Genomic DNA, 25,807 nt, shown 5'->3' with positions numbered 1-25,807 from the left:
AACACACAGTTATTAGTATCAGAAGCTGGTGATAGTGACAATGACTCAATCTGGACTTACACCTAATAAAAATCCAACCAAAAATAAACAAAAAACCTAAACCAAAATCACAGTGACAATGTCCAGGAAAAGGCACTTAAGGCACTTAAAAAGCAAGTACTTAGGGGCGCCTGGGTGGCTCAGTCAGTTAAGCATCTGACTTCGGCTCAGGTCATGATCGCACAGTTCATGGGTTCAAGCCCTGCGTCAGGCTCTGTGCTGACAGCTCAGAGCCTAGTGGAGCCTGCTTCGGATTCTGTCTCCCTCCCTCTCACCCCTCCCCCCACTCTTTCTCTCTCTCTCAAAAATAAATTAACATTAAAAAAAAATTAAAAAAAAAAAAAGGAAGTACTCTATTGGGTATTTCTGAAATAATATTTGTCATAATGTCAAAAGAACATTACTTTGTAAATGATATTAACTACGTGTAAATTTCTGCCAAACAAATAACCTAGAAAAATCTCAAACAACTTACACTTATACCTCAAGATACTAGAAAAAGAACAAACTAAGCCCAAAGTAAGCAGAAGGAAGGGAATAACAAAGATTGGAGTGGAAATAAATGGAATAGAGACTAGAAAGACAATAGAAAAGGTCAATGAAACTAAGAGTTGGTTTTTTGAAAAGATAAAAAGAACAAACATTTAGGTAGACTATGAAAAAAAAGATGACTCAAATAATTACAAATGAAAGAGAAGACACTATAACTATCCTTTGTAGAAATACAAAGGGTAAGAGACTACAATGAACAATTATATGCCAACAAAGTACATAAACTAGAAGAAATGGGTAAATTTCTGGAAACATACACCTTACCAAAACTGAATCATAAAGAAACAAAATCTGAACAGACCAAAATGTGAAACATTGAATCAGCAATCAAAAATCTCCCAGCAAATAAAAGCCCAGGACCAGATGTCTTCACTGGCAAACTCTATCAAACATTTAAAGATGAATTAATACCAATCCTCAAATTTTTCCAATAACTGACCAAGAAGTAACATTTCAAATTCATTTCAAAAGGCTAGCAATACCAAAGACACTACAAGAAAAGAAAATTACTGGTCAATAACCCTGATGAACACAAATGCAAAAACCCTCAACAAAATACTAACAATCCAAATTCAAGACTATTTTATTTAAAAAAAAATTTTTTAATGTGTTATTTATTTATTTATTTATTTATTTCAATATATGAAATTTATTGTCAAATTGGTTTCCATACAACAACCAGTGCTCATTCCAAAAGGCGCCCTCCTCAATACCTGTGTTATTTATTTTTGAGAGACAGAGAGAGAGAGAAAGAGCGCAAGAGAGCGCTCAAGTGGGGGAGGGGCAGAGAGAGATGGAGACACAGAATCTGAAGCAGACTCCAGGCTCTGAGTTGTCAGCACAGAGCCCGACACGGGACTCAAACTTATGAACCATAAGATCATGACCTGAGCCGAAGTCAGAAGCTTAACCAACTGAGCCACCCAGGTGCCCCTTCAAGAGTACTTTAAAAGGATCATACACTATGACCAAGAGATTCATCCCTGGGACGCAAGGGTGATTTGACACATGCAAATAAATGATATACCATATTAACAGAATGAAGGACAAAAATCATGATCATTTCAGTAGATGCAGAAAAAGCATTTGACAAAATTCAACATACTTTCATGATAAAAATTTCAATAAATTAGGCATAGAAGAAATATACCTCAACATAATAAAGGCCATACAGGACAAGCCCATTGCTAACACCATAACCAACAGTTAAAAGTGTTAAAATCTTTCTTCTAAAGTTAGAAACAAGAGCACCCACTCTTATCACTTCTATTATTGGCAGTCCCAGCCACCGCAATTTGGCACTAAGAAGAAATTACATGCATCCAAACAGGAAAGGAAGAAGTAGAATTATCTCTTAGTGCAGATAACATGATATCAAGATTCCACCAAAAAGTTGTTAGAACTAACCAATAAATTCACTAAAGTTGCAGGATATAAAATCAACATACAAAAATCAGTTGCTTGTCTATACACTAACAATGAACTATTCAAAAGAGAAATCAAGAAAGCAATCCCATCACTGTGTTGCTCACCTGTAACTAATATAATATTATGTGTCAACTATACTTCAATTAAAAAATAAAAGTAAGTTTTTCTAGTATGTTTATTTCATAAATTTAAAATCACTCTATTATTTAAAAAGGAGAGAAATTCATTTACAATAGCATCAAAAATAATAAAATACTTAGGAATAAATTTAACCAAGGAGATAAAAACCTGTACACTGAAAACTATAAGACACTGATGAAAGGAACTGAAGAAGACACAAATGAAGGAAGAGAGATCCTGCGTTCTTAGATTGGAAGAATTAATGCTGTTAAATGTCTACACAACCCCAAGGGATCTATAATTCAATATCATCTTTATCAAAATTTCAATGCCATTTTTCACAGACACAGGAAAAAACTATCCTAAATTCATTTAAAGCCACGGCAATCTTAAGAAAAAATGAACAAAGCTAGATGCATCACACTTCCTAATTGCAAGGCTATAGTATTACTATTACGAGGCTATAGTAATCAAAGCAGTGTGATAATGACATTTAAAAAAAAGTACACAGACCAATGGAAGAGAACAGAGCCTAGAAATCAACTCACACACATGGTCAACTAATCTTTGACAAGGTACCAACAACATATAATAGGGAAAGGATAGTGTCCTAGTGGTGCTGAGAAAACTGGATATCCATATGGAAAAGAATGAAACTATACCCCTATCTTATATCACTCACAGAAATTAACTCAATTGTATTAAAGACTTACATTTAAGACCTAAAACCAAAAAACTCCTAGAAGAAAGCATAAGAGAGAAAGCCCTTGACCCTGATCTTGGTAATGTTCTTTGGATTTGACCCCAAAAGCAAAGGCAAAAATAAACAAGTGGGATTACATCAAAGTACAAAGCTTCTGCAGAGCAAAGGAAACCATCCACAAAATGAAAAGAGAACCCACAAAATGTGGAAAAATATTTGAAAATCATATGTATCTCAGGGGATTAAAATCCAAAAAAAGAGCTCACATAGCTCAATAGCAAAAACAATCTGATTAAAAAATGGGCAGAAGATCTGAACAGACATTTTTCTGAAGAAGACATACAGATGACTAACAGGTACATATAAAAAGTTGCTCAACATCACTACTCATCAGGGAAAATGTAAATCAAAACCACAAAGAGATATTACCTCACATCTACTAGAATTGCTATTATCTAAATGTCAAAATATAACAAGTGTTAGCAAAGACACAGAGAAAAGGAAACCTCTGTGCATTGTTGGTGGGAGTGCACACTGGTGCAGCCACTACAGAAAACTTTATAGAGGTTCCTCAAAAAATTAAAATTACAGCTACCATAATGATCCAGCCATCCCACTCATGGGTATATGTTTGAAAGAAATGAAATCAGTATCTTGAAGACAAATCTGCACTCCCATGTTCAATGCAGCATTATTCACAATAGCCAAGATATGGAAATAATCTAAGTATCTGTCAGTGGATGAATGGATTAAGAAAATGTGGTATCACACACACACACACACAGAGAGAGACAGAGAGAGAGAGAGAGAGAGAGAGAGAGAGAGAGAGAGAGAGAGAGAGGTCTTATTCAGCCATAAAAAAGATGGAAATCCTGCCGTTTGCAACATTATGGATGAACCCAGAGGGCACTATGCTAAGTGAGATAAGTCAGACAGAGAAAGAGAAATACTGCGTGGAATCACATATGGAAACAAAACAAAACAGTCAATTTCCTAGAAACAGACAGCAGAACTGTACTTGCTAGGGGTTGAGGGATGAGAGAAAGAAATGGAGAGGTCAAATGGTGTAAACTTTCGGTTCTATTTAATGCACAACATGGTGACTACCTTTAATAATAAAGTTTTGTATACTTAAATTCGCTAAAAGTAGATCTTCTGTTTTCACTGTACACACACATGCACAAATACACACACAAAAAAGAGTAAACTGTGAGGTGATGGATGTGTTAATTATCTTGATTGTGTCAATTATTTCATAATGTACATGTAACAAATCACACTGTATACTTTCAATATATGAAATTCTATTTGATTAATTCTCAATAAAGCTGAAAAAAATAAATAAAAAGGTCTTTTTTTCAACTGGCAACTTTAGATGACACAATAGGGAAGACATTTAGTTTACTAGGTTAAGGAAGTTCAAAAAGGGAGGACCAAATCTATCTTGTAATATTAGTGGTTTTAACCTCTGTGTTTCATAGAAAGTAGACTTACAAAAGTCCAAGTGACAATAAATATATACTTTAATATGTATGCCAGGCCAACACATAAATTGATTTTTTTTAAAAGAAAGAATGTACATATTTTTGGTCATAAGCAAGAAGTCTCCCTGAGCATTTGAAGAGTCTTCAGAAAGAAAGAATAAACTCTCCATTTTATACAACTCATTAAAATTTATCATAATCTAGCATTTTAGTACACATAGGATACTAAAAAGATAATCCTAAACACTTCAAATTCCTAAAATATTTTCTTAAATTTAAAAAATAGAGTGAATTATGGTCAGCATAGCTTTAGTGTTAGGTGTATTTTATTTTTAATGATGCCTTCAAAATTCATTATTCATATTTGACATATATGTTAACTCGCTAGAATGTTTCATTAACCATTTCATTTCCTAAATGCATAGAATGGAACAGAGTATACTGTATCAGGAAAGCTAAAAAATGCCCACTGATTATGTCAGGACCACCAGTTTGGGCTCAAACATTTTAATGCTGGTCTCTCCACAGAATATAAGTAAATTACTGAACTGCTATAATATATCCATCTTATACCTTATATATTGCTTTCTGGCATTTGTTTTGTTTTTTGTTTTGTTTTGTTTTTTTTTTTTTTTACTGTAGTTAATCCAGACCAAAATGTAGCTAATAAATATTCTCAAAGGCATACTATAAAACTTTATCATAAAACACCTTTGTAATCATATATCAAATTATATGTACACATTCACTGTATATTTTTAAAAATTACATCTTACATGATGTAATTGATATCACCCCTACTTATGTTTGTTTTCATGGAAATTTCACATACATTCTTTCATTTGTTCTTCACAAGAAGTCAAAAGACAAGGAACCTATAATCATGCTTGTTTTACTGAGGCCTTAAATATATTTCTTATAAAAGGTATTATAATGATACCCTTTAGTATCTTATATTTGTAATTAAAAAATTGTAATTTTTTTAAAGGAAGAAGACTTTTTAAAAAATTTGTTTTGAGAGAGACAAAGTGTGAGTGGGGGAGGGACAAAAAGAAAGGGAGAGAGGGAGAATCCCAAATAGGCTCTGAGCAGGTCAGTGCACAGAGCCCAATGTGCTCAATCCCACAGACTGCGAGACCATGACTTAAGCCAAAATCAAGAGTTGGATGCTTAACCAACTGAGCCACCCAGGCACCTCCAAAATAAGAATAATTATTAAATGTTATTATTAGCCATTATAATGCTGCTTCAGATTTTCTTAAATGTTAAAAGTATTCCTTGGCTTACCTGCTGCATGTAACAAACTAGCTTCTACTCTGTGAGGAACTCTTGGTGGAATTTTCATAGATGCACGTATCTGGTAAAAACTAAAGAAAAATAGACAAAAAAATGATTTCAAAAAATATTTTAAAATATGCAATGCCCCAGTATCTATATATCTGTATGCATTAAACAATAAAATTGTTCTACTTATATCAGTTTCCCATAATATTTATTACTGGTGAAAAACAACAAGATCCACAGATCAAATACCAGCATGAATAAAACCCAAAGGGAAACCAGCATATATAAAGATGAATGAGAGAAACAAAAGAAATATATACAGCATTTCTTACTTTAAATAAGAGAATGTCATAGCAACCAGAGGAGTTAGTAAGGCATCTAAGACTTTCACTGCTTAATTTGGTTTATAAATCTGGACTGGCCTTATACTTGTTTTGGACAATACCATCTGGCAGAGATGAAGAATGCTAGTTGCAAGCCTAGGTCTTAAAAGGTCTTCTTGCATAGATTCTCTCTTTGGACCCTGCCTCCTCTGTGAAAATAAGCTGGAGGATGAGAGATCATAAAACAGAATTGAGTCCACCCAAGTAAGGCCATTCTGTATCAGCTAGCACCCAGCCAACCTTCCAGTTGAGTGTGAACTCATAACTGAGCCCAGCAAAGTCAGCCAGGCCAGCCCAGATGACCAAAACCATTCAGCTAATCCAGAGACTTGTGAGCAAAAATAAATGTTTATTTTCATTTCAATTCAAGCTTTGTGTTTGAAGCTTTGTGTTTATTATTAGTTGCATATTGCCATAATACATACTAATACACAAATTGGTAACTTTGAAGTAGTATGTACCATAACGAAAACTTCAAATATATGGCATTGATTTGGAGACTAATGTAAGTTACAATTACAGAAGCAAGAAAAATGGGTAAACTACAGAGATTTTAAAAATGGTAACCCATGTAATATATCACAGAAACTTTTGTAAAATACACTGTCACCAATAACTTAGAAGAAGTTGGACAATGTATCTAAGAAACTTCGGGACTTGAGCAGGCTAATTTCCAGGCAGAATGATGAAAATGTCAACTCGTTGCTCCTTGCTAAGTATCATAAGGTTTTGCAAGAAAGGGATGAGCTAAAGAAAGAACTAGTCACTTTACAAACAGGACCTAGAGGGAATATAGATGGACTAGAACTTGCTAGATTGGAAAACAAAACTCCTTAAAGATTTTCCAAATAAAATGCTGCCATGGACAAAGATCATACCAAGAATATGACTATAAATCCCTTTCTTAAGATTGCTACAGAAACTAAAACAGTGTCTAAGTAGACATTCAATTTGACAAAAGGACTTTTAGGAAATTTAAGGGCATGATCCCACAGAATTCTGATCCCCAAATAGTGATTACATCTAGTAGTCATGTCTCAAAAGACAATTGTGGGTGTGGGTTCCAGAGCTTGGAATGAACTGTATCAGTCATAGAGAAGCCTCATAAAGTTTTTAAGTAAGTTTTACTAGCCTAAGAACTATCAGCTTAGACTCCCAGGCTGGTCTCCTAAGTTGCCTAGTCAACAGAATGGAGTGGAAGTAACAAGAGTGGCAATTCAAGGGGTCCTGCATCCTCTGCTCTCCTTCTTTGACTCCTGTCTCTGCCATAAAAACAAGTTCAGCCTGTCCTGCTGAGGAGTGAGAGACCATGTAGAGTAAAGCAGAGGACAGCTGTTTTTATGTTTTCAACAAGATGGCAAAGCCAAGAGCAGCCAAAAGTAGTAAAACAAAACAAAGCAAAACAACAACAAAAACTAATAGAAAATCTCTCTCACCCAACTTCTGTTAGTCAGAGTTCCGTTACTACCACTCTTAGTACATTCCTTCAGGTTTTTTTCCCTGAGTTACTGCAAGCACTTCTAAACTGTCCCTTATGCTTCTATTTCTTCTACAACAATCAATCTAATATATCACAATCTTCATCATGTTAGTGTTTATTGTAATAATAGTGATAATTTCATTCTTACTTGGAAACCACTGATGGCTGCCCAAATCCATACTGTCAACTCTTCTCCAGACACTAAGAGCCCTTCACAAACATAACCTTTCATTTCTTTACTATCTTTTCTTCTGCAATTCTCCTAGAGAATATCTAATTTACTAAATATTCTTTAAAATAGCATATTCATTCCTATTTCCAAGGCTTGATTCATGCTGCTCTCTCCTACCAAGAGTTTTTCACTTTATCTTATGCCTACTTTGAACCGCACTCTCCATAATGACTTTCCTAACATATTAACCCAGAAAAAATGTCTTTCTGTTCTGATTCCTAGAGCACTTTCTATATACACTTCTTGAAAGATCATCATTTTGTTTCCACTTAGCTGTTTTGTGCATATATTTTATTTTTCCCATACACTATAAGCTTTTACAAGCAAAAATGAGATCTTACACATTTTCATAAAAGTCCTTTCAAGGCTCAGTACAAAATCATAAATGCACATTACATATATTCAGCATTATCATTAAATTCATATGAATAATTCTTAAACATCTACTTTAAAATAAAATTTTTCTAAGAAAATAATTATTTGAATACAGTTCATTGTTTTCCTTATATATACTGGAATATAAGTATGTAATTAAATTTAAATGGAAACGGTACACCTTTTCCTATCCAAGATATATAATCTTCATGATTAAAATACACACCCTCTCTGAAATAAATCCACATTGTAGAACTTGTTTAGCTCCACAGAGAATTCTACCATTGCTTGAACTTCAGTCATTTTCAATTTATACTCAGAAGACAAATCTGGTGACAGCACCTTGGTAAGAGAAGGCAGAAAAAAAATCACGAGAAGCACAACAAAATGCCAACTTAAGAAAACCATTAATATTTAAACATATTTCAGAGTATGATATATAGGCAGAAAATAAAAATGAAGCAATGAAGCAAATTAGTTCAGTGTACCTAACTTAGTCTATCCCAACTAAAGAGCACCAGAATCAACTAAATATACTTACTAATAATTTATGTACTAAATAGCAATAATCTATAATTTCAGGTATGTTCTAACAGAATGCATTTTCTAAGATTTGTTTCCCTTTGTGACATCTATGTGATAATAAATAATATAGCAAACTGCTAAAAGAAACTCTGGACTTTATCTATTACAGATAAAATAGTAAAGAAAAAAGTAAACAACCTAATTATTCACATTGCACATAAAGGCAACCCCAGAGTCAAAAAGAGAATTAGCATTCTTTAATTTCCATTAAAATTCATGAAGGGTTTTTTCTGTTACATGAAGTTCTTAAATTACTATTCATTTTTAAATTTCAAAAAAAAAATTTCCCTCATTACAAAAGTCTGAAGTATTCATTTAAGAGGTTTAAAAATATATACACAAGCAAAAATAAAAACATTCACGATTCTATCCACTAAAATGTATACTTGGGTATATATTCTTCATATGTGTGTGCATTTGTAAAATTTCTATAAAAATGGGATCAAACCTCATGCATATTTTATAATCTGTTTATTTTAATTTTTTGATGAACACCTATGTCAATAAACATAATTTTATATATTATTTTCAATTGTTTACTATTATAATTTAAACCATCTCCTATTATTGGGTATTTTAGTGGTTTCCATCTTTTCACTATTTCAAAAAAGTACTGTAACAATCATCTTTATCAATAATACATGCTTTAAAACACAATTCAGAGTTAAGAAAGTGTTGAAAGACAATTCTCCAGTCTCCTGTTTCTGCATGTTTTGCAAGGAGACACTGACTGTCTCTGTTCCATGCTACTTTTCAGGGATGTATGTTTATCGAACAGTCTTAGAAGTCAGAGATAGTGTCTCATACTGGAACAAAGAGCAAATCTGTTTATTCCATTAGTAGAGATAGTCTCCCCCTGAGGCATAAGTCAGACAGACTTACTATCCATTATAAAAGATTTGGGTCCCCTTAGCTTGGGGTTCCTCTCCTATAATACAAACTACTCACATGCAGGTGTGGCCTGGTACTATAGCTACTGCTACTGCTACTGCTGTGAATACAACTCATCCTTTTCTTAGATCTAGGAGTCTCCTGTCTTCTGCTCACATCCATGGCATTGTGGCAGGCCAACTTGTTAGCTTGCAAATGGGATAAAATCTCAGACCCTTCATAGTTTTTGAAATAGTTCTTCAGAGAAATTTGATAAATATTCTGATCTCTTAAATAAAAAAGTAACATATTCTTACCTCTGTTGGTTAAAGCTTCATTTTAACATTATTAAATAACCAAACTTGTACTTCCAGTTACTGATTCTTATTGAAAATATATTGTTCCCCCTGTGAGAAAGAAAGAAAATAACATTTTAAACATTTTGTTCTATTTTACACATAAAGAAGTCCATTTTAAGGAAACATATGCTTCATTACTTAACAATCTCAATTTATCTAAAAGATCTGTATCTTGCATAAGGCTTAAAAATAAGTTTTAGAGATTTTTCATTCACAGTTTCACTGATATCAATATTAACTATTATATCTTTGTTAAGGATTCACTGTGTATACTTCAAAGGGCAATAATACATAAGAATACTTTCTTAGTTCAGTGGCTCAAAAACAATCTTCATGAATCTTCAAAATATTATAAGCTTATTAATTTTTTAGATATAAAACTTACCACTTTAAAATAACTCCTTGGGTAGAGTAAGTAATTTCTGAAATTATAAATATATGAAATGTGCATGTGTGCACATGTATGTATGTACACACACACACACACACACACACACACACACTTGAACTATTTTAAACATTTTGACAAAAAAGAATGCCTGGATATGCTATGGATAGTTTTGTTCACACCCCAAATATTTATAGCCTAAAAAATAAACCACTTGCCCTTGGTAAAATTACCTTAGATACTAAAAATATTAGAATAAAGATCACATTCACTCTTCTTCACAGATTTCTTTTCTCTATCATAAACATATAGACTTTACCACTTTCAATAACTGCTATTTTGTTAGTAATTTATAACTAACATACATTAATATATTAGTTTCAGGTGTACAACATAGTGATTTGCTATTTTTATACCTTATGACCACTTCAATAGTTTTGGTTACCATCTGTCACTATATAAATTATTACATTATTATTGGCTAAATTCCCTATGTTGTACATTACATCTCTGTGATTTATTTATTTTATAACTGGGAATTTATACCTCTTAATTCCCTTCACCTATTTTGCCCATTCCCCTACCTCCATCCCCTCTGACAACTACCAGTTTGTTCTCTGTATCTATGAATCTGCTTCTGTTGTGTTCATTTCTTTTGTTTTAGATACCACATATAAGTGAAATCACATGGTATCTATCTTTGCCTTTTTTCACTTTTTAAAACACCTTCTAGGTCCCATCATATTGCTACAAATGGCAAGATTTCATTCTTTTTTATGGTTAAGTAATATTCCATTGTATTAATACAGCACATCTTATTTATTATTATTTATCCATCTCTTGATGGATATATAGATTCCTTCCATATTTTAACTATTATAAATAATGCTACAATGAATATAGGGGTGCATACATCTTTTGGAAAGAGTGTTTTCATTTTCTTTGGATAAATACCCAGAAGTAGAATGAATTACTGGATTGTATGGTATTTCTATTTTTAATACTTTGAGAAACATCCATACTGTCCTCTATGGTGGCTGCACCAATTTACATTACAACCAACAGTGCATGAGGGTTTCCTTTTCTCCACTTCCTCACCAATACTTGTTATTTCTCATCTTTTTGATACTAGTCATTCTGTCTGTTGTGAGGTGGTATCTCATTGTGGTTTTGATTTGCACTTCCCTGATGACTAGTGATGTTGAGCATCTTTTTATGTGTCTGTTGGCCATCTGTATGTCTTCTTTGGAAAAATGTCTATTCAGGTCCTCTGTCCATTTTTTAATCGGGTTGTTTGGGGGTTTTACTGCTATCAAGTTGTAGGAGTTCTTTATATATTTTGGCTATCAACTCCTTTATCAGATACATCTTTGCAACTATCTTTTCCCATTCAGTAGGCTGCATTTTTGTTTGGTTGATGGTATCCTTCACTGTGCAAAAGCCTCTCAGTGTGATATAATCTCATTTGTTTATTTTTCCTGTTGTTGCCATTGCCTGAGGAGATATATATATATATATATATATATATATATATATATATATATATATAAAATACTGCTAAGCTCAATGTCAAAAAGCTTACTGCCTATGTTTTCTTTTAGAAGTTTTTTGGATGTAGGTTTTACATTTAAGTCTTTAATCCTCTTGGATTTTTTTTTAATCTGGTATAAAAAAATGGTCCAGTTTCATTATTTGGCATGTTTCTGTCCAGTTTTCTTAGCACCATTTATTGAATAGATTTCCTCATAGTATTTCTGCCTCCTGTCACAGATTAACTGAGCCTATAAGCTGGGTTTATTTCTGGGCTCTCTACTCTGTTACATAGATCTATATGTCTGTTTTTGTGCTAGTACCATACTGTTTTGATTACTATAGCTTTGTAGTATAATTTGAAATCAGGGAGCAATACCTCCAGCTTTGTTTTTTCTTCTCAAGACTGCTTTGATATTTAAGGTCTTTTGTTGTTCCATACAAATTTTAGGATTATTTGTTCTAGTTCTGTGAAAAATGTCAATGGTATTTTGACAGGGATTGAACTGAGTCTCTAGATTGCTTTGGGTACTATGGACATTTTAACACTATTAATTTTTCTAATCTATAAGCATGATATATCTTTCCATTTATGTCATCTTCAATTTCTTTCTTCTATGTCTTAACAGTTTTCAGAGTACAGGTCTTTCACCTCCTCGGTTAAATTTATTCCTAGGTATTTTATTCTTCTTGATGCAATTGTTTCCCTTTTTCAAAGATGGGAGCGTCTTCTTGATAGTGATCTAGTTTTGACCATGCAAATCAGGACAAAACCCCAAAGAATGGTAAAACAAAAAGATGGAAAGATTCTGGACTACTGAATAGCTTCACAGAGCACAGATGTCCTACCAAGATAGGACTGCTATCAACTGCTCAGCCTTTTATGTCTTATAACTCTTTGTTACAGCAACAACTAACCTATACTCTAATATGCTACCCACTGCAAGCTATTTGCAAAAGAAGCAGCCAGATGATCCTTTACATACTGCATAACATATATATTTAATACTATACAGTTATACATAATTTGTAGTATATTTTAATGTTATATAATAATATATATTATTTGAAAATAATCTAAATTATATCTCTTTCCTCTCTTCCCAACCTTCAGTGGTTTCCCACAATACTCAGTAAAATTCCCTTATGACAGCCTATATGTTGGCTTCATATAATCTGTATCTTCTATAACTTCTCTGACCTTATCTCCTACCACTCCGCCCACTAGTTTCCTTGCTATTCCTCAAACACACCAAATATATTCCTACTCCAGGACATTTCCATTTGTTCTCTGGAACACTCTTCCCTCCCAATATTTTAATGAATCACTCTTCCACCTCTTTCCAGTCTTGAACTGAAATAGCCCTTTCCTGGGCACACTATCTAAAATAGTAACTCTCAAAAAAAAAATAAAATAAATAGTAACTCTCCTGGTACATCCTTTTTCCTCCCTTATGTTTTTTTGTTTTCCCTCAAACTTATCTCCATCTAACAAATGAAAGGCTTTAATTTATTAGTTTTCATTATTTTTCCCCACTAACATGTAAGCTTTATAATGGCAGGAATTCTTTTTTTTTTAATCTTTATTTTTTTTGAGAGAGAAAAAGGCAGAGAGAGAGAGAGCACCTGCCACTAGGGGAGAGGCAGAGAGAGAGGGGACAGAGAATCTGAAGTTGGCTCCACGCTGACAGCAGAGAGCCCAATGCAGGGCCCAAACTCATGAACCACGAGATCATGACCTGAACAAAAGTTGGACGTGTTACTGACTGAGCTACCCAGGTGTCCCTAAGCCACCCAGACACCCCTAAAGGCAGGATTTCTGACTACTCTGTTCACAGCTGTCTCCCCACTGCCTGACACCCAGTAGGCACTCAATTTAATATTTAACAAAGATTTAATAAATTAACATGGACTCTTCCATAAATATTAAATGTAACTATTTTTCTATTTAAACCCAACCAACTTGAAGAAAGGAATTATTACACTGATATAAGGAAAACAAGAGACATGCATGAATAAACTTTTATGATAAAATTCCTTTACTAGCATATGTTCTAGGTCTGTTTGTAACTTCTTTCACTCTTCCTCTCGTATTCTGCTGTTTTTTGTTCTATTGTTACTGTCTCATTTTTCTCAAATCCATGTCTTTTTATTGATTATTCTCTAAGTAGAAATATATAATACATGTACAGGTATAGACAGAGTGATGCTGATAAATCTGATTTTCATTCCCCCTCAAAAAAGGAGTAAACAATTATTTTTATGTTTAAGTATTGGTAGAAGAAAAATTTCAAAGAAGGACTAAAGGAAAAGGAGAATAGGCAAAAAGAGAAGGACAAGAAAAACTCAGAGGACTCTCACAGTCAAAGGGGATCTGTGTGATTCTCTTCTCATAAACTCATAAACTTCCCTTTTCCCATTACAGGGAGCAACTGCCACATAGGTATAGCCAATTCTTGCTGGCCCAGAGATGTCAGCAGTTCTAAGTTTTCAAGGAGAAATTGGAAAAATTTTTTTTCTAAAGATGAAATCTACTAAACTTCAGATGTTGCCAAACAGCTAAAAAATAAACTAAAACAAACAAACAATACCTATGTAGTTCAAATCAAATTCATCTACAGGGCAAATGCATTTAGAGTTTGCAATCTCTCACTAACACAGATTCTTAGGCATTCTGCTCCTCAGGAAAAGGATCTTTCATGAAACAGAAAAATCCTGGTCTGTCCTCTCTTAAGAATGAAAGAAGGTGAAGAAAGAACATCTTTCCTTTTACCCAGATGATGTCTGGGAACTCTGCTCCACAGTCAGTTTGCTGGCTTAGAATCTGTCACTTTAATCTGAGCACTTGGAGCTATGGGGATGAGCTGATTTACCTGAGACTAAATTGTTCTTTCTGTTTCCTGGACCTGGCAAAGTAGCTAAACAGAATAATTTGAGAGGTCTGTTGAAGTAGGATTCCTTCCTGGGCCATTACCTAGGTCCCTAAGAGAATTTAGCTGACTAAACTACAAACTCCAATCCAAAGAAGGCACCAGGGACCTCAAACAGAAACTGACTCTGATACTAAATGGGAAATTTATACTGAAAGGCTCTTATACTGACAGGGAGAACAATCTGACAATTACCTTATAATACCTCAGGAAAAGATAGCTTACTTCCAAAGAAACAAAGTCACCTGTTAACCTGCAAGAGAAGTTCTTGGCCCTCTAGAGCTGCTCTGTCCAACACAGTGGTCCCTAGACACACCTGGCTATTGAACAATTAAAATGTGACTACGGTGACCGAAGAACTGAATTTTTAATTTTAAAGCAATTTAAATTTTATTTATTTTTTTTAGTAATTTAAATTTTAATCCAAACACTAACACAGTATAAATTTTTCCACTGAACATAACTTTATCATTTTGATAGGACTATGTTTTATTTTAACTGTTAAAAATGTAGTACACTACTTGATATGCTCTAAGCATAAAGTACACACTAGATTTCGAAGACTTAGTACAGAAAAAGAACATAAATATCTCATTAATATGTTTATATATTTATCACATCTTGAAATAATATTTTAGATATGTTGGGTTAAATAAAATATATTATAAAAATTAATTTTCCCAGCTTATTTTATTTTTTAAAATGTAGCTACTAGAAAGTTTTAAATTACATATACAAAGGTCTATTGAATATGTTAGTCTAGGAATACCAAGCCATCTCTTTAACTGATGGAATGTGTAGTAACTGCCCCAGAAATAGCACTAGGTGCATAAAAACCATGCATATTTTCTAAGACTATAGAGATGTTCACTCCCATCAGATCAGCTGAGAGACCTCCAATATCCACAAAGGGGAGTCCAGATATGGATATCTAGAAAAATGTGGGAGATGCTCATACATCATCTATACTAATCCTAAAGCAAAAGCTAACCACTAACCATTTTGAACACAGTCTGCATTCATAAGCATTATCAGAAGTCTATAAGGATGTGGAAATATCTGAAACTAAGAGGCACAGCTTAGAGGTTCCTTAAGATGAACTGGAGACCACAAGGGATGACCAGATCCTCTCACAGAAATAAAAAAACTAACAGACTTGACTCAAACTGCAGACCCAAAATATATGCCCTAAAGATGGATGTTCTTTCTCCTAAGGAAGAGAGTAAAGGAGTTGAAAAATTAGAACTCTGAGACACTCCCTTTGCCAACGCAAGGAATAAAGGAATCACTTCTATCAATTACAGAGCCAACAACTCCAGCTTCCAGATTCTATCCCCAAGTTAGCAGCCATGGCACAAATGGGTTCAGCGAAGACAGGCTGAATAATGATGCCTAATCTTAGGTAGAAGATACTAAAGACACAACATAAGGCAAAAATCACTTATGGGCCAACTTACTCTTAAAATTCCCCTAGAAAGGCTCCACGTTGACAATCAATATACCATTTACCAGTGAGTAAAACACGTTTCACTTTGTTTTCCAGCTTTAGGAGAAAATTCACTGTTTCTTCAGCTGAACACTAAACACAGTAACCTTGCATTTAGGGGCCATATTGTACAAAAAATAAACACATCTTTAAATGTTTATATTCAATATAGAGAGAAACTCCAAATATGACAGACATATAGGAACTGATACCAAATGAAGGAACAACACATTCAAGCCCAAATAGATGAGGGGTTTACACTTTGAGAGAGATGTAGGGCCTGAGACTGACATTTGGGATCTGGGACCAACAGAGGAAAGCATCTATACGTACAGTTCAATTCAAATATGTTAAATACGAATATGATGGGAACAAAGAAGGAGGTTAACTCAATCCATTTGTTACTAGCTAGTCAGCTTTGGATTCATTTTCTTGGGCCTTCTCCTAATGAATAAGCAGGAAGCTCAAAATAGGAGCACCTTCAGAAGCCTTCAAAATGCTGTTCTCCTAACTTTGTGAAAAAAGTACTCTTATAACAGTCAAGTGCTACAGCAAACTGAGAAAAGTCTGAAGATGTGTACTTTGGGCGTGGGAGTGTGCTGAGCTGCCACCTTTTCTAAATCTCAGTCACCTAGAGCATTGTAGAACTCCAATCCACATAGGCTCAGGCCCCTACAGTCTTTGAGCTAATCCTGACAAAGTCAGACTACACAACAGCAAACTGAGAACAATCAACCAGTGATATCTGGATTAGTCGTGCATCCCTAACCCTGCCATCTGGTATAATTCTGGCCACCGAAATTGGTTAAGTCTACATTGGTTGGTTCAGTCTAAATATCAGTCTAAATATCTAAACATCTGAATATGTTATTTCTTGATTTACATTTAGTTCTCTTTCTGTTTGGCTGAAGCCCTGACACCCTGCTCAGCTTTGTAAGCTCCCTCTTGCAGGGGCTAAACATGCTAAGTCACTGTATTATATCCTGCTCTAAAATGGCCAAGCCACCTGTCACTTGCCTGACTCTGAAGTTCATACCATTCAGATGGCTTTTAACTCTCTTTTTGCCTTCACAATATTTCACATTCACAACACACTTTCATCAGTAACATCTCTCATTTCAAAAACTGATTCACAGTGAAGATGAGCTTATCTACTAAGGAAGATGTAAATTAAGGAAGATCACTGGTCTAGAAACTTTTGCTGCTAGTGATTACTCATCACAATGAATTCCTGAGAGTCAGCCATATGCTATACTGCCCAAATTACATAAATATTTAAGAAGAGAAAAGAGTACTAAATTCTTCTCTTTTAGAGACAGGGGAAGAGGAGACCTTCCAAAGGGAAAATAATGAGAACAGCTTGATAGACAAAGTATATTTGAAATAGCTGTATGTTTCTCTACTGATATCAGATATAAACCCAACAGCACTATCAAATTGAAACCAAATACAAACATTCAGAACTTTTTGGAGTACCTACTATTATACCAGTAACTTTAACTATGTGATTTCATTTAATTCTCATAAAAATCTGAAAAGAGCTATCATTACTCCACTTTACAGGTAAGGGAACTAAAGAGCAAAACGTGTATATAACTTATCCAAGATTACAGTTAAGAAATAATGGAAAAACGACAAAACCTTCAAATGTGCCAAAATACATGGCCTAAATTTAAACTTACATAATTGTAAAGTCCACACCTGACCTGTTTTGGAAATAGATTGAATAATCGTCAAGCCATGAGATAAATATGCCCCCACTAAAAGAAAAACTGAAATCAGAATGCAGAATTAATGAAAAAAATAATCCTTGATAAATTAACCACATTTATTTTTCCATGTAATTAGCATTTTTCTCTAATTATGAAATCTTCAAATGTCTCACATCCCATGCCTAGAAACACAAAATCTGAAGTTGTAAAGGCACTGTTATCTTCTAGTTTCTTTAAAATTTGGTTTTGAACAGTTATTATCTAATAAAAGAGAAATACATGATTACTAATCTTAGAACTGGCACTTAGATTAAGAAGAAAGCATTCTCAAAACAAAATACTGTTCACTTTGGCGGTGCGTGGGTGGCTTAGTAGGTTAAGTATCTGAGTCTAAATTTCAGCTCAGGTCATGATCACCATTCGTGAGACTGAGCCCCATGTCAGGCTCTGTGCTGACAGTGCAGAGCCTGCTTAGGATTCTCTTTCTCTCTCTCTCTCTTTCTGCCCCTCCCCCAGCTCATGCACATGCTCTCTCTCTCAATCAAAATAAATAAATAAGCATTAAAAAAAAAACATTCTTCACTTTGGATAACTGTATTAATGTGATAGAAAATCCATACAAAGAATTTTTTTTAAACACTGAAAGAATGTTGGTAACTTCTGAGAGTATTCCCATGGTTGACTTACTAAATGAGAATGACATAAACAGACAAATAACTTCTATTGCTCATTATGGGACACTTAATGAAAGCTACCTCTGACATTATATCAACAATGAGAAAACAGATTTAATTTATTAAACCCAGCTCACATAAACTTTTCAGGGACACATCAATGACATAAAACAAATCTGCCAGTAACTTAATACAGAATTCCTTTGAATGTAGTATGTTATTATTTACTTAAAAAAAAAACAAGAATAGCCCAAATGACCAAAAACTAGTTACCTCTTTTAACATGAAGAGAAATTCACAAAGAACCACAGCCATTATCTACTACCTAGTTCAGGGAGCTGCCCAGCATCCCTTAAAATATTTCATCATATTGGTTATCTCAACAGACAACAAAGCTCAGAACCAGAACAAAAATAAGTATAATGCTCTCTTCGAAAAATATTATTTTTTAAAAAAAATTTTGGGGACGCCTGGGTGGTTCAGTCAGTTAAGTGTATGACTTTGGCTTAGGTCATGATCTCATGGTCCATGAGTTCAAGTCCCACATTGGGTTCTGTGCTGACAGCTCAGAGCCTGGAGCCTGCTTCAGATTCTGTGCCTCCCTCTCTGTTCCTCCCCCACATGTGCTCTGTCTGTCTCTCAAAAATGAATAACTATAAAAAACAATTAAAAAAATTTTTTTAAATATTTATTTATTTTGAGAGAGAGACAGAGTGTGAATGGGGGAGGGGAAGAGAGACAGGGAGACACCAAATCCAAAGCAGGCTCCAGGCTCCTAGCACAGAGCCTGACACAGGGCTCAAATTCATGAATGGTGAGATCATGACCTGAGCTGAAGTTGGATGCTTAACCTACTGAGCCACCCAGGAACCCCTCTTTGAAAAATATTCTAAGAAACAAACAATGCTTTCATAAAAGTCTATGCTTTCTTGCTTTCTTTAGTCTAGCAGTAACTTTGATGTCAGAGAGATGTGGATTCTAATCCAGACTTACTAAATCTTACTTTACTCAAATGGGGAAATATTTGTAACTTCTAGGTCAAAAGGTAAGAATTAAAAAGATTTTATACACACACACACACACAAAGCCATAAGCATGGTACTTGGTACATGGTGCTCAATAAATAGCTGATACTATGATTTTATTTTATGTCAACTTTTTTTCCTTTTTTTATTAGGTTTTTATTTTAATTCCAGTATAGTTAAAATACAGTATTATATCAGCTTTAGGTGTACAATAAAGTGATTCAACAATTCCTTACATCTCACTATGTTAATTTTTTTTAAGTAGGCTTCATGTCCAGCACATAGCCCAAAATGCGGGACTTGAATTCATGACCCTGAGATCAAGACTTGTGCTGAGATCTAGAGTCAGATGCTTAACTGATAAGGTGCCCCTTATCTCAATTTTTAAAATAAGATTTCATTTAGAGAAACAATGTAACTCAACTAAATAGGTTTTTATTACCAGTTTCAATTTCGTGGTTTAAAAATATTGTGATTTAGGAGGTGCCTAGGTGGCTCAGTAGGTTAAGCGATCGGCTCTTGGTCTCAGCTTAGGTATGATCTTGCAGTTTGTGAGATAGAGCCCCATGTCGGGCTCTGCTCTGACTGCATACAGCCTGCTTAGGATTCCCTCTCTCCCTCTCTCTCTACCCCTCCCCTGCTTGTGCTTGCACTCTCTCTCTCAAAATAAATAAACTTAAAAATATATATTGTCATTTACAGGCCATCAGACCTTAAAGGGAAAAGAGTTGGCTTCCACCAAGATCTTAGGTGTTGAGAAAAACCAGGGGAAAAAAGAAGGAAACGTGACTATTACAACTCTCTATTCAAAAATTTTTTCTACTGATTTCACTCCCTAAAGACATTTCTTTGGTTCCCCCTAACTGGAGGGCTATTTCAGAACTCTTCTACAAAACTAGGGCCCTTGGCAAGCATTATATTATATAATTATCATACTTTGAAATAAAATTACTAATTTTATAGGACTAGTGACACCTATACTCTAATCTTACCCTCCTGAGGAAAAGAATGAATTTTCAGTAAGCCTGAGGACAAATAAGGGTGGTTTTAACATATGGGGTCCTCAATTCCAGAAGACAAAGGTGATGGCAAAGGAAATATAGGCTTCTAAGGTCTGAAACTGTGACTGTCAATAAGCCCTGACCTTGCTGTTTAGACATTTACAGTGAGCAGTACTTCCAGTTGCAGGCCATGACTTACTGGCAACTTGAAGACATCAAGCAGCAGATGTCAGAGATACCAATGACCTAAAAACAATCTTGAATGAAGCAGCTGCATTCCATAAGACAACTTCAAGGGGATTTCAAAAAGGAATACTTCTATTTTTGATTATATTAAGAACTGTAGCAAAAGGACATTTCATAAAACTTGACAGAAATGTTCCAAAATACTATTAATTATAGACTTCTATATTGATAATATAATGTAGAAATACTTTCTGTATTATGGATGGTGTAAAGAGACTTAATCCTATAAAAGGAAATATGCTATATTTTCTCAGGATATTATTTTGGTTGAGAGATAGCTCATAAAGATTATTTCATCAAAATAAGAAGGCGTTATTCAAGCAGGAGAGACCTGGTATAATCTGGGATAATATGCCTGGCATCTCCATATTCCTGTTAAGAAAAAAGAGGCTAATTTTTATTAAATTTAGCACATTACTGATAACTAAGCATGCACTTATTAAAAAATGCTTATCTTTAAAAATAAAATGGTGAAACCCATTATGGAGCTGTTTCACTCTTCCTTCTGAAAAATCTAGACCTAACAACCAGTGCTTTGTAACTTTTCTAAAAAATCATTGAGTTCTTTAAGCTTTTATTTTTGTATCACCATTCTGCTTATTCTTATTCATTTCCAGACTTTCTTCCTGACAAACAACTCAAGGAAAAGAAAAATAAAAACACATTCCTCGAGGTGCCTGGGTGGCTCGGTCGGTTGAGCATCCAACTTCGGCTCAGGTCATGACCTCACAGTTCATGAGTTCGAGCCCTGCATCAGGCTCTGTGCTGACAGCTCAGAGCCTAGAGCCTGCTTCCTATTCTGTGTCTCCCTCTCTCTCTATCCCTCCTCCACTCATGCTCTGTGTGTGTTTCTCTCTCTCTCAAAAATAAAGACATTAAAAAATTAAAAAAAACACATTCCTCATTTCAAATCTATGTGCACCCACCTCTAGCCATTCACTTAAATACACACAGATACATACCACAACATTCACTTTTAAGCAGTTTTTCCTCAATACCCAGAATCAAAGTGAAGGAAATTCTTGCCCTTTCTAATTCCTAAACAACCCCCACTGTCAAGGGTGTATTTCTACAATAAACAAAACTAAAATATAAGACAACAGAAAATTATGTAGGTAACCAAAGTTACATGAATAACTCCTACATTTTTCAGTGTCAAATCCTGACAAAGGGCATTTTAATTCTATATACTGAATGCAACAGTATCTGTTTCATTGTAATATGAACATTAGTATAAGCTAGTATATAGTTCACCAGCACTCTACTAGATTTTTCACAGAGGTCTAAAATTAAATTAAAAAATTGAAGTTCCAATTTGATCTGGAATTTAAGCATTCAATTATTCTCTTACACAGTCTAAAAGAGATGGAAATAAAGTATTTATATAGCAAGTTTTGCCTGTGGTGGCCCTAAGTATCTTTAAATAAGGCTTTCTTTGCCACTGAAAGATCACTGAGTGGCCACCTTTTTTACCCACTTATTACAGGTAGAAACACCTACCTATAGAGGTTAAGTGGCTTCTACAAATTAATGTCATGAGTCATCATAATAGTTTAGATCTTCTTAATGTTTATTTACTTTTGAGAGAGACAGAGAGAGAGAGAGAGAGAGAGAGAGAGCAAGCACGCAACTGGGGGACAGACAGAGAGAGGGAGACACCGAATCTGAAACATGCTCCAGGCTCTGAGCTGTCAGCACAGAGCCCGACCTGGGGCTGGAACTCATGAACTGTGAAATCATGACCTGAGCTGAAGTTAGGCACTTAACCGACTGAGCCACCAGATGCCCCTAGTTTAGATCTTCTGACTTCAAGTCCTGTGCCTGTTGTCCACCATAATTTTTTTTTAATTTCTAAGAGCACAGAATCAACACACTAAAAAAAAAAAAAAAAAAAAAAAAAAAAAAAAAAAAAAAACCAACAAGAATTTGTAGGCATTTACTTTTTTCATGAATTGCTACCTAAAAATAAAAAAGATTTGTCTTTGAAAGATGGAAAGCTTCCTTCAGAAGCAGCAGTTATCTCTATTTGCATTGGAAAAATCACTTTAAAAAAGTCTTAAAAGTTGAGGAGTTCATCACCTCTTACCACACACAATAATTGCTGGTTCTTCCAACAGAGGTGTGGCTTAATGACACTGGATCCTAAATTGTATTTCCCTCCACTTTTATTTCTAGTATCACTTTGAATAAGAAACTACATTTTTTTGCCTTGGTGTCTCCCTTCTGTACAACAGAAACAGAAAAATTTAAGTCCTACCTGACACAGACAATGTAAGGAAGAATTTACTGTTTGTGGACTGCTTTGAGATTCCAGAATGAAATACATAATCCAGTTGATCTTCAACCCTAGAATAAAGGCAAACTTCACTGAAAGTAACTGCTTCAGCAGATGCCTTCAAAATAAAATACTACACCATTACTTAAACAGAGCGGTTTTATGTAAATTAAATGGTGGGGGCTCCAACACTGGTTAGAAAGGTCTTTTGCCCAATTCAAAAATTTAATACTTCTATTCTCACATATTTTTCATTCAGTAGGCACATTACACCTATTCTTAAATTAGTAGAAATTATATGCATTTATTAAAGAGAAGAGAGACCCTCAAGAAAATGATGCAATCAGTTGCAATAGTAAATATATAAAATAGCAAATTAACGAATTCTCTAAAATAAAATTTGTTAAATTTCATTTAAGGTCAGCTCTTGGACAACTGTATTTACTGAAGGGCAACAAAATTTCCAAATTTTAACCTTATGTTTGTAGATCAGCCTTTAACAAATCTTAACCCTTTATACTTTCATCAAGTCTATATTAAACTTACTTCTTCTGACATATAAACGTAATTCTTAGAAATTAAAGGTTCAATCAGTAAATATAAGACGTTTATTGCTACTGTCACTCTTTTGATGATATTCCCAGTGAGGGAAGAAAAGAGATAAAAGAGATTTTATTAAATTGGAAGCTGAATTAAGAATACTGAGAGGATACCTAGCTTAGGTAGAAAGCACAAGAGACAACTAACTCTTCAGAGATATAATGAAAAGTAAAACAGACTGAAGAGGCTATGAAAAAGCAAAAAACAAAAACAAAACAAAACCTCAAAACACCAAAAGCAGTTTGAGAGAGCGAGAGCGAGAGAGAGAGAGAAACACCCAAGATTAGATAACAGAAATAAAGGAATAAAGGAAAAGGACGGGAGGACGCGAGCCATCAGACGGAAACCGATGAAACAGGGTACCAAAAAGAGCTAAAGATTATGGGAGTAAGGGCCTGCGAAGGTAAGGTGGGGCACCGAAGGAACTCCAGCGCAAAACGACATTAAAGCAAACACACAATCGTAAACTCACAAAAGAGAACGAAGATGTGCCGACAGGAGAAAAATGAGAAGAGAGCCAAGGAAGAAATCATAGAGGCAAACTTGGTCGGTGAGGGTAAGAAGAGTCAAGAAGAAGAGCCAGACTAGGGATGCACAGCGAGATGGAAGCAATCGAGGGGAGCAAAAGGATACACTGCCTCAACGGAGACCAGCCGAGCGAAAGGGCACGTGGGAGGAGGGGATGAAAGAGCAGAACTACGAAAGAGGGGTAAAGGGAGGACAGAGCGGCGAGGATGGAGCAGACGGCGAAGGGCAGGCGAGGTCTGGGAACTGGAGTGAGGTTCAGGAAGAGCCGGCCGAAGAACATGCCGCAGGGGCAGGGGCGGCAGGGAGCACCCGGTGAGCGCCGTGGCTCCTCGCCACCCGGAGGGCACTCTGCACAGCCGTCCCCACCGACCTTCAGCGGGCCCAGGGCTGGGCTCCGACCGGCAGCCGCCGGACGAGGGGCCGCAGCGGGCGAGCCGGGACAAGGAGAAGGAGGCCGCTTCCTGCCGGGCCCGTGGGAAAGAGGGAGGGAGGGGTCCTGGGTGTAGGGAACCCGGGGAGACGGTGAAGACAGAGGCTTACCTTTCGCCGGGTTCGGCCTCCTCCACTGCCTGTCGGACGGAGGAACTCGTTGTCCTGCTGGAAAAAGACGGCCCTACCCGGGTCAGCACCATCCCGCCCCGGGCCCCCTCACATCGCCGCAGTAACCGCAACCACCGCAGCGAAGGAGCCGGTTCGTCACCGCCGCTCGGCTACCGGCCCACCACGGCCAGTGAGCATGCGCAGTCGCCCCAGTCTCGAGGGATTCCCGGCCAGCCAGAGCTACCTGCGATCAACAGGTCTCCGGCCCTGCGGCCCCGCCCCCGGCCTTCTCTCGCCTCCCCGTTCCTCCCTGGTCCCTCCCCTCTCTGAGGCTAGGCCCCGCCCCTTGCAAACACTTAGCCCCGCCCCTCTCCCGCGTCCCAAGCCTCTCAAGCGCCAGTGCCAACAGATTTCGGGATTTATCCACTCTATTCGGCTCTCTATCCCAAGCTCTCGCGAGAACGGGAGTTTTGCGTCAATAAAATGCGCGAACGCCTGTGGTAGTGTCTGACTAGGGGTTTAAAGAAACAAGGCGAGAGTCTGTGTTTCATGCTGAAGAGGAGGGTATAGGAGGATCGCAAAAGGAGGGAGTGCTAAGACTTCAGCTCTATTTCTCACGTTGATTTTTATTCGCTCTTCCTGACCTTTTGGCTGCCGTCCTGGATAAAGAGCCTAGTCCCTGCGCTACTCCCCTTGCGCAGTAGGAAAGGAAGCTGCAGGAAATCCACGCTGGCTCAAAACTGCTGGCTTTTAGGGACTTCTTGCATTTTTGGAGAGATCGTGGATGCTGCTATGGTTACTGCTAGGTTACTGATGCCCACAAAGGCGGGGAGAGGGGGCGATGAAGTGAAGTCTTTAGCTTTGAAATTCCATTAAAAGAAGCCTATGATTTGGTTAGCCCGTGAAGGATAATCTTGTGATTTACTTTCTCATCCCAGTTTCTGAATGTAATCCAGGCGAATTTTTTGTAGCTGTGTT

At 35.9% G+C, this 25,807-nt stretch overlaps 1 protein-coding gene across 5 annotated transcripts in view; it reads right to left on the bottom strand.

Annotated features, from left to right (window-relative positions):
* The window catches only part of FAM135A (family with sequence similarity 135 member A), a 120,564-nt gene extending 95,524 nt beyond the window's left edge, over window positions 1–25,040 (bottom strand). For 2 of the 5 annotated variants that reach the window (XM_042939138.1, XM_042939142.1), the window contains exons 1-5: window positions 24,830–25,040; window positions 23,144–23,232; window positions 9,853–9,942; window positions 8,307–8,422; window positions 5,614–5,693 (exon numbers count right to left, since the gene is read on the bottom strand). In XM_042939138.1, coding sequence (XP_042795072.1) covers window positions 5,614–5,693; window positions 8,307–8,383 — 157 coding nt within the window. In that variant the 5' untranslated portion in view covers window positions 8,384–8,422; window positions 9,853–9,942; window positions 23,144–23,232; window positions 24,830–25,040. The remainder of the gene's footprint in view (window positions 1–5,613; window positions 5,694–8,306; window positions 8,423–9,852; window positions 9,943–23,143; window positions 23,233–24,829) is intronic. The other 3 variants (XM_042939141.1, XM_042939144.1, XM_042939139.1) reach the window with 2 other exon arrangements.
* Window positions 25,041–25,807: the final 767 nt, after the last annotated feature.

Source organism: Panthera leo, chromosome B2 (assembly GCF_018350215.1).
Source record: "Panthera leo isolate Ple1 chromosome B2, P.leo_Ple1_pat1.1, whole genome shotgun sequence".
Taxonomy (NCBI): domain Eukaryota; kingdom Metazoa; phylum Chordata; class Mammalia; order Carnivora; family Felidae; genus Panthera; species Panthera leo.
The sequence above is the reverse complement of the archived record's forward strand: the minus strand, read 5'-3'. Positions and strand labels throughout refer to the sequence as shown.